The sequence below is a fragment of the Belonocnema kinseyi genome, chromosome 9 (assembly GCF_010883055.1).
Source record: "Belonocnema kinseyi isolate 2016_QV_RU_SX_M_011 chromosome 9, B_treatae_v1, whole genome shotgun sequence".
Classification (NCBI taxonomy): domain Eukaryota; kingdom Metazoa; phylum Arthropoda; class Insecta; order Hymenoptera; family Cynipidae; genus Belonocnema; species Belonocnema kinseyi.
The window spans coordinates 32,447,532-32,456,976 of record NC_046665.1 but is presented as its reverse complement, the minus strand read 5'-3'; the positions used below and the strand labels follow the sequence as shown (position 1 = coordinate 32,456,976).

The 9,445-nt window shown below is 33.7% G+C and overlaps 1 protein-coding gene across 1 annotated transcript; it reads left to right on the top strand.

Moving 5' to 3' along the window:
• Positions 1-388: 388 nt before the first annotated feature.
• Positions 389-4,385, top strand: LOC117180464 (putative nuclease HARBI1). Its single transcript, XM_033372962.1, has 3 exons — positions 389-441; positions 3,697-4,225; positions 4,302-4,385. Exons 1-3 carry the CDS (start codon positions 389-391, stop codon positions 4,383-4,385), a joined length of 666 nt encoding a protein of 221 aa, XP_033228853.1.
• The last annotated feature ends 5,060 nt before the right edge of the window (positions 4,386-9,445 follow it).

Here is a 9,445-nt window from a genome sequence, read left to right as displayed (position 1 = left end):
TATTTCAAAAACACTTTTTGGAACTCTCAGTTTACAGGATATGACCTACATTACTGAGGAACTTGATGAATTGCTTAACAATAATAAAATATTGTCGCAAAGCATATCCAATCAAACTAGAATCATTAGACTCTTATTAAACTCAGCATCTAATTATTTTAAGACTCTCGGATTGCATAGTCAGGACACAATTCACCGCTTAAACCAGCTGGGAAACGGAACAAACCGAAATATCCAAAGTATCGCGATTTCAAATGAAATGACGGTCTACATGGTGATAGTCGATGAGTTGAGTTAAGATATCAACTTATTAATAGATGCAATAAATGACGGGAAAAGCGGAATAATTCACCCTCAACTTCTAACACCAGGAATCCTGATAAGTAAAATGAAAGAGTTCGAAGATAAATTCAACACTAAATACACCATCCCATTGAAGAAGTATAACTTTCAACATATTATCGGAATCTCAACAATTAACGTGGCTATTTCAAAGAATAGATTTGTCTACTCCATTCATATTCCTATCCCAGAAACAGAGACTTACGAAATTAAACATTTAATACCTATTCCTAAACAAATCCGTTCAGTCTTACTAGCAATAATTTCAGACTTAAAATACATACTAATGGTACAAGGACACACAACATACGTACCGACCGACAGAATACCTTTAGATAATTGTAAACACTACAGCGAAATTAAAATGTGCAAACGAATGCAACCCACTTACTTAATGTCAGAAACGCATAGTTGTGAAAATAGCATACTAAGCACAATTGTGAAAAGTATCAGTGACGAATGTAAATATTCTCGATTTAAAATTATTAACGTTGCTTTTATACAACTAACAGACCGATATATTTTGATCCCCCATGAGCCAATTGATGTTGATGTGATGTGTGAATCAGTACACGATAAAATTGTATTGTATTGAAATTAAGACCAACAAATACTCTTGTCAAAGAAGTTAACTATAGAAAGAACATATCGCTACCATATACTGATGATCAACTAGATTCAATAAAAGATGAGTTAATAACGCTAATTCAGGAAATTAGGTCCTTTAATTTAAACAATCTGAAGCAATCGGTCGATGAAATTGAGAACGCAGTAGAAAAAGTCAGTAGGGACAGATGAACATGTACCTGGAGTCAACACGCGACTAACTGGGTGCACTACGATAACCATAACGTTCGTAGGATACAATTGCAACTTGCTAGCACTACTCTCTAAGTATGTACCTAGAAAAAATTGTTTCTTCTGTGTCAAAACTGAAGTCACCGCACTTCGAACTGTACATTGTACCGCTGCCTCTATATTAGATGATAGAAATATGGATTGTAGAATCCAAACTACTGCTGTTAAAATAAAACCTATTAGAAAGATTTGGAGACTAAACCCGATCTAAAAAGGGAATTGTAACAGCATCGAGTATTCTATTGTAACATCATAGGCTAGTTTCCCCACTTCTTCGTCTAGGAATGGGCCTTAGGGTGACAAAGGTTGCTTAACGCATCCCTTGTGTAGGGACTAAGCCTGCTTCCTACCTCTTAGCAATAAAGAAGTCCAATAAAGAAGTCCTGTCTCACAGTTCAGGCACTTATACAAAGAAAAGGTCTGTTATTTCTCCAGACCATTACACGCAGTAGAAGAAAATATCGAAATCTTGAATCCAGGGATAATTTTCGGTGCGTCAGCTTTATTATTTAACGAAGAAGTATACGATTTTTTTAAATTGATCAAAAATCCCGAGAAGGAAAGACACTTCAAAATAAATCATTACTTTGAGGAAGTTATTCCCCTGTATTGCTTATCATTTGAATATTTTAAATATTTTAAATATACAAATATTTTTTTATATTTTATTTATATTTTTTACAAATATTTTTATATGTTGAAAGATTAATATTTAATCAAATATGATGTTCAATTTAAAATGTCTTTAAAATTATATATTTAATAGTTTATATTATTAAGTATGTCTGATCCCTTAACTTTACATAGGAAATATTATGAAACATTTTTGAGAAAGCAGCGGTAATACGAATAGAAAGAGCTTTTAAAGATAATTATAGTTGTAATTTTGTTATTAAAATAAATCATTTAAAATTTCAGGTTATATATCACCTTTTATTTTCTAAGTATGAAGAAATATTGTTTTGAAAGTTTTTTGTACAAACTTCCAATCTCCTTATCTACTAATCAAAAAATGTATACAACGATTTTTAATTACATATTAAACTGGCTTTTGGCATAAGTGTCACGCTCATATAAATAATAATAGAGGATAGTACCCAAATATGAGATACCAACTCTGGCGTGATTGTCGGAATTCTATGGACTGAATTTAAAAGTAATATAGGTTATTTTTAAGGAAATTTAGTTTGCCATAAGGAGCTCAAATAAAAAATTTAATTAACATTTTTTTTATGCTGAAAATACAAAAAATATAAAAAAGTGCTTTTTCCAAACTCGTCTAACTATTCTCATAATATGCGATATCCCAGGAAATAGCTATTAAAATGCAAAATAAAGTATTATTTTCAATGAAAAACTTTATTCTATGTTTCCGACGTATGCATTTACTGCTATTTAGATATATTTAGTTTTTGCAGTAGTCACAAACACTTTTGTAACCAATTTCCCCCGCGCAGTTACAGTGTTATAAGAACCACAGGTATCTCATATTATAAGAACCACATCGTGCAACTACGCACTTTCTATGCCTGACCTGTACAATGAAAAACTTCAACACTATCGATATTTTCCTACTAAGTTATTCAATCCTCATCACTCCAGGCAAACTTTACTGCTAAATACATTTTTTATGAATAATAAGTAGGGTTTAAAGAAGTCCCTTCCAAGAACTCGATCACCATCGATTTCACAAAAAGTTCGCCTATAATCTTTAGAAGCCCAATGGAAAATGGACCATACCGCAAAATTACTCGTTCTCCAAGGGCTACAAGTTAGTGGTAGAACCAACAGAGTGGGTCTCTTAGTTTAGCTGACACCCCGCTATCTCATATTATGAGAATATATCATATTCGAGTACTCTCCTCTATATTTTATTTGTCGATTTTAAATCGCACTTTCGCCTCTCTCGGAAAACTTTTTAAATTCTGATTGAAGATTTTGGCCCCTTATTAAACATGCACACGGGCGTGAGCGAAAGAAAATGTGCTCAGGAAAGCAGCTTTGTATTGCAATTTGAATATTTGCCAATGAAGAAGTTTATAAGCAATGCAAACAAAAAAAGTTTATGAAAAATTTAAGCTTTGAGATGAAAAATATTCTTATTTCATTACTTATATTTATTGAGAAGCTATATACATATATTTTCATTTCTGCACGATGTGTCGATTTCTAAGTTTAACTTAACAAATATTGAAATGGAAAATTATTTGACTCTGTACCAGTGCCAAATTTTTTGATATAATCAAGCGTAAGGAATGAGAAAGTCTGTAATTTGAACATTTTGTAGGAAAACTAAAAATTTATAAATTTGTTTTGACAGTTTTTAATAGTTGAAGTAACTTATATTTGAGAAATATTAGGTAAAATACTGTTTTTATAGGCAGACATATCTTTTTTGAGTCCTTCAATAGACTATTAGATCATTTATTTTCTAGATTATAACTCGCGCTGAATATGAAACTTTCCATTATTAAAAAATTTTTATTTTTATTTTAGATCAGTAGCAGATAGATTTGGCGTCTCAAAGGACACTGCATGGGAAACTACTATGACTATCGCACGAGTTCTAAATGAGCAGGCCCCTACTTATATAAGGTGGCTCGTGAGTCCAGAATTTGTTACAGTAGAACAGGATTTTGCAGAACTAGCAGGATTTCCGGGTGTTGTAGCAGCCGTAGACGGAACTCATATAGAAGTCAATGCTCCTTCCAATGACGAATATTCTTATTTCAATCGCAAACATTATCATTCTGTGATACTCCAAGGAATATGTAATTCGAACAAAAAATTTGTCGACGTTCTCACTGGAGTTTGCGGAAGCATTCATGATACACGTGTATGGCACATCAGTCACATAAATGAAGCGATCGAAAATGGTCCTGACCGATACTGTCTAGGGGAGAGACACACATTAGGAGATTCTGCCTACCCTTTGCAGTATACTTTATTACCTTCTTACCGCGATGACGGTCACCTCACGGAAATTGAACGAAATTATAACACAGTTCTCTCTAAAACTCGTGTTGTAATTGAAAACACATTCGCTTTATTAAAAGGTCACTTTCGACGGTTAAAGTTTTTTTATGTTTTTTTATGATCAGCAGCATGCAACAGATTTAGTTGCAGCAATAGAAAAACGCGATGTATTTTCTGCATTATTGATAGAGCAAAGAAGAAATGCGTAACGGAAAAACAAATTATATTCGTCTGAATTAATTTCGTGAAATCACTATACGACCACAATAAATTGTTATCAAATTTAAAATCAAAACTCTTTCTTGATATATTAACCCTACTCAAGTACCACGAAAAATTCATCTATTTTTGTAGCAAAAATAGAAAGTTTTACATATGATTTATCATAAAAAAACTGATAAAATGATGACTTTTGATAATAGGCAGTTTATTTTACAGCAATACATAACAAGTACAGCTTTTATATTGATAGTTTCGAACACTTTATACAAACAAAACTATTTTGTACTTTATGCAAAACTTCAAATTTAACATCACGTTCTTAATGATAATTAGATTATTCAAAGCGTGTATTCTAAATATTCACAGCTTGTACTTCAAATACCTATTGAGCTAACTATTATATCGTTTTCTTTTAATGAAATATCTAAATAGATCTTATTTCAAATTTCACTTTTAACAGGGCTTAAGGTCACGTGAGCGTAACCTGAACATTTTCTTGACATTTTTTCAAACCCAAATTACGTTCACACGAAACGCGACAGCGATCAGGAATATCCATATCGCGTTTCGTGTGCACATAAGTTTGATTTGAAAAAAGTGAATTTTTTTTCGGTAACACTCACAATGCCTTAAAAAAAAATTGAGACATATAATATAAAATATCAGTAATTTTGAAATAGAACTACAATCTAAGGGTACCTTTTCACGGAGACCTGTTTTGAAATAATCGTTGAATTAATTTGACACGTCGAGTTCGTATCTAGGTTCTCAACCAATCAAATTTGCCATAAACCAACAAAGTAACTAGAAATAAATCCTATGAAAAATATTAATTCCACGATAAATTCAAAACAGGCCTCCGTGAAAATTAAAATGGAACTATAGTCTAAATGTCAGTATACTTATCAACTTCATTTCCCTCTTTTTCAGTTTTTACAAAACGAACGTATTCTTCAAAGCTGTTTACGAACCTTTCTTGTAAGGGACGCTGCATATCTAATTTTTCCTCCATCATAATGCGCATACGTTTCGGATTTGATTTTCTCTTCCTGTACTCCCTTTTTTCTCCTATTCAATTAGGCTCATCGTCACTAGGCTGAGAATCTTCTAATGCCTGATTGGCATTTTATACGTTCTCCTTCTTTTTTCCGGGATACCGCTTCTCCGTCTTCGAGATTTGAACATTATGTTGCTCATTTGGCTTCGTTTGTTCTCGTTCCTCAAAGCCTTTTGAGCTTGAAGCTATGGCTAATGGTGCAATTGCAGGTTTATCACTCATAACTTCATCGATCATATCAAAGTGTTACCAAAATCGTGGAGATTAGCCTGTTTTGTTTATTGCATCTTTATTTTTCTTGTAGATCTTCATCAAACCTTTCCATTTGTTATCACATTGAGATCCAGTGACATTATGTCCTTTTTCATTGATTTTGTCAGCTATTTTGCACCAAATCTTTTTCTGTAAAAGCTTTTGCAACTTTTTGTTATCTTTAATTTCTTTGTAAGATGCAATAAGAAGCTTGATCATGTCATCATTCCAATGTATTTCTCATGCTGTGAAAAAGAAAATCATTATTATATTTGACATAATTTTAAATTTAATAATTGATGCGTAATTGTCAATTATTATTATAAAGGCAATAATTTATTTATCATTTTACAAACAAGTATACTATACCTTGCATCTGTGAACTATTCAGGCTATGGCCAAGAGCTCTAGAGGACCGGTACCTCTAGAGAAAAAGGTTTTCTCTAAGTATTTAAAGCTATTGCTCTTGGTGGTTTGGAACCCACCTTAAACTGTAGGTCCCCCTTCCACTACCAAGTAAGTGTATGGGGGGTGTGTAAAGGAATAAAGAAGAAGGTGCAAGAAAAATGTAAACCATTGATGGACACATTAGATGCTTCCATTCCAATTTTCTAAATCCTACTTGGGGTATTTGAATATCCTGTAAACGTCCCAGGGATATCCTGGATATCCTGCGGTTATCCCTGGGATATCCTTGGGACAACCTGAGAGATAAATGGGATCAAATGGTATATCCCGGTATATTCTATTGCTGTGAGGGTAAATATATACACTATATAAATAAATATTCTAGTTCATTTCCTTCATTGATAACTTTTGAAATCATTGCGCGTACAGAGAATGCAATTTTTGAATTTTGAAAAAAGCCGTCTTGAAAATATTAAAAATGTGCCCACTTTTTGCATTTTTATCTAAAATGGCTGGCTATCGAAGCTGACCTTTAGTTTAAGACACTGAACGATTGAACCGAAGGCCAATATAATAGCTTAATTTATTTTAAAGTTATTGTGGAAACAGACAGACATACATACAGAGAGACAGGCACATTCGTAAAAACCTGTTTTTTGGATTCAGGAGATCTCAAAACATGGACAATTGACAAAAACGGGGGGGGGTCAAAGTTTACACAAATCTAATACCTTCTCTGATGAGAATGTAAAAATATTACTTGAAAAATTAGTATATAATTTAAAGGCCTACTGAAATGCAACTGAAAGTTTCATAACTCGGTTGAACAGTTTATACGAAATTCATGTAGTAATAATTTTTAGTGTCAAGTGAAATTACGAAAACTCTGTAAACAATTATCCTATTAAATTAAAATAAATAACGTCGATACTACATACCTTTGATTTGTATTTCGTGATATTATCTTGTATTGCTCCTTCAGCTGTAAATACAAAATTGACTCAATTACTTATATCCAAATTTTATTGATGGAATCATTTGGTCATATGAAATCAAAGACTTGATAGTTGTTTGGCCAGTGTTCAATGGACGTCAACACCTCTCAATTAAGAAATTGTATTTCGAAGATCCATTGAACAGTTGAAATATGAAGTCGAAGACTTGAAGGAACTTTCATTCAATACTGCAAATGTCTAATGGGTCTTTAAATTCCAATTCCGTATGTTTCCCAACATGAACAAACCACGACCAAACGATTCCATTAATAAAAACTTGAATATCCTATGATTGTTGTGATAACTTCACGGACGTAAAAAAATATAACATTATACAGGGTGTCTGAAAAGTCCCGGGACGGTTAAATATTTCCTCAGGTAAAATATTGTTCAAAAAAGTGAAGGTTATTCCTGAAGTAAATTTCAACGAGGAATTCAATGGTGACCTACATTTTGACCTTGAAGTAGACCTTCATGACTTTTTTAAGGTGACTTTGTTTTTTTAAATGGAAACCTCCATTTTTTACATCTGGAATCGATAGAGCGGAAAATTCTACGTTCAGGTACGTACCCAAGTCATAGGTTAATTGTAATGTTCAAGGTCAGTTAGATGTTATTTGAAATTCACAAAGTTTTCCAAAAGGTCAGTTAATTCCTGAAGTAAATTTCAACGAGGAATTTAATGTTGACCTTCATTTTTACCTTGAAGTTGACCTTAATGGCTTTTCGAAGGTCAACTATGTTTTTTTTAATAGAACCCCCCTTTTTTACATCTGTAATCGATAGAGCGGAAAATTCTACGTTCAGGTACGTACCCAAGTCATAGGTCAATTGTAATGTTCAAGGTCAGTTAGGGGTTATGTAAAATTAACAAATTTTTGCAAGAGGTGATGATCTTCAAGGTTTTTTTAAGGTTTTTTCCAAGCAGTTTACGTTTACGTTAAGCATTACCCAGGAACAACGACGTGGACGTAGTAAATTCTGTTCCCTTTGGGGTGCTTGATTAGCACGAGTCCTCTCGCCTCTCACGTTTCGGGGTGCTTGATTAGCGTGAGTCCCCTTGCCTCTCACGCTACAGTGAAGATGCTCGAACTGAAAACCTTGATCTTCTTGACAAAAATCTATGCGATTGTAAAACGAGTTACAGCATTACGAATCATCTCCTTATCAATCAAAGTAGCCTGTTGCAGAATCCGATTCTGCAATTCGTCTAAGCTTTGCGGTTGCGTTCAGTGTACTTTGCTCTTTAAATAACCTCAAAGAAAATAGTCGAGAAGCGTCAGATCAGGAGATCTAGCAGGCCACTCGATTTCAATATTTCAATATTTTGAAAATTATCGCCTATAATCTCCCTTATTCTTGGTACAATTTGGTTCCTGAGAAGCTCTTCATATGCACGGGCATTGAGATTACCACCGATGAAGTAAGGGCCTATCAAAGTATCATTCAAGATACCGGCCCAAAGATTAATCTTTTTTGGATATTGTGAGTGACTTTTTAACATCCAATCAGGATTTGTGTCGGACCAATATCTACAATTTTGCCTGTTAACTTCACCTTTTAAAGTGAAAGTAGATTTATCTGAAAATACTGTATTGTACAAGAAAAGAGGATCTCTTCCAATTCTGTCCATCATAATTTCACAAAATTCAACCCGACGACCAGGATCGTCCTCATTGAGCTCTTGTACCAGATGAACTTTGTAAGGATGGAAATTAATGCTTTTTAAAATATTTCGCACTGTCTCAGGAGCAACGTGACGCTCATCACTAGTTCGACGTAAACTAAGGTGTGGGTTTTCAACAAATTCTTTGGCTATGTCCATCTGCATCTCCTCAGATCCTGCAGATTTTGGCCGACCAGTTCTCTGAAGGTCCTTGATCGATTCATGATTCATAAAGCGCCTTACAGTTCTTTCAATTGTTGATTTTGAGACAAGATTTAACTCTTCTTCATTACGAAAAGTGCTATTAAAAAGCAAACGAACTTGATCATATGATCGAACTCGATCTCCCCAACCACGCATCATGAATACAGATACCCTCTCTCTTTCCGAAAGTTTAGCTTGCGCCATAAAAATTTTTTAGCGAAAGATAGTAAGTATGTACTCGTTATATGTAAATTTAGTTTCGATTTATGATATTCGTATGGAAAAACGGTATAGGACTTATGGTATGGCCTTAGGTATTGACTTAGGTATCGAAAAATGGTATAGGACTGTATAACTCTTCGGCAGAGCTGCCAGAACGTGGATGGAAATTACCCCCACCATACCTACCGTTTGGGAGCCGCAAAACAGAAAGTGCATGATTACCACTGTGAGTTCGTATGTAAG

Excerpts from the sequence above, each read along its gene's own strand:
- LOC117180464 (XM_033372962.1), top strand. The coding sequence starts at position 389 with ATGAAAGAGTTCGAAGATAAATTCAACACTAAATACACCATCCCATTG. Across the intron at positions 442-3,696 it reads TACACCATCCCATTGAAGAA|ATCAGTAGCAGATAGATTTG; the intron begins GTATAACTTTCA and ends TTTTTATTTTAG. Across the intron at positions 4,226-4,301 it reads TTCTCTCTAAAACTCGTGTT|CAGCATGCAACAGATTTAGT; the intron begins GTAATTGAAAAC and ends TTTTATGATCAG.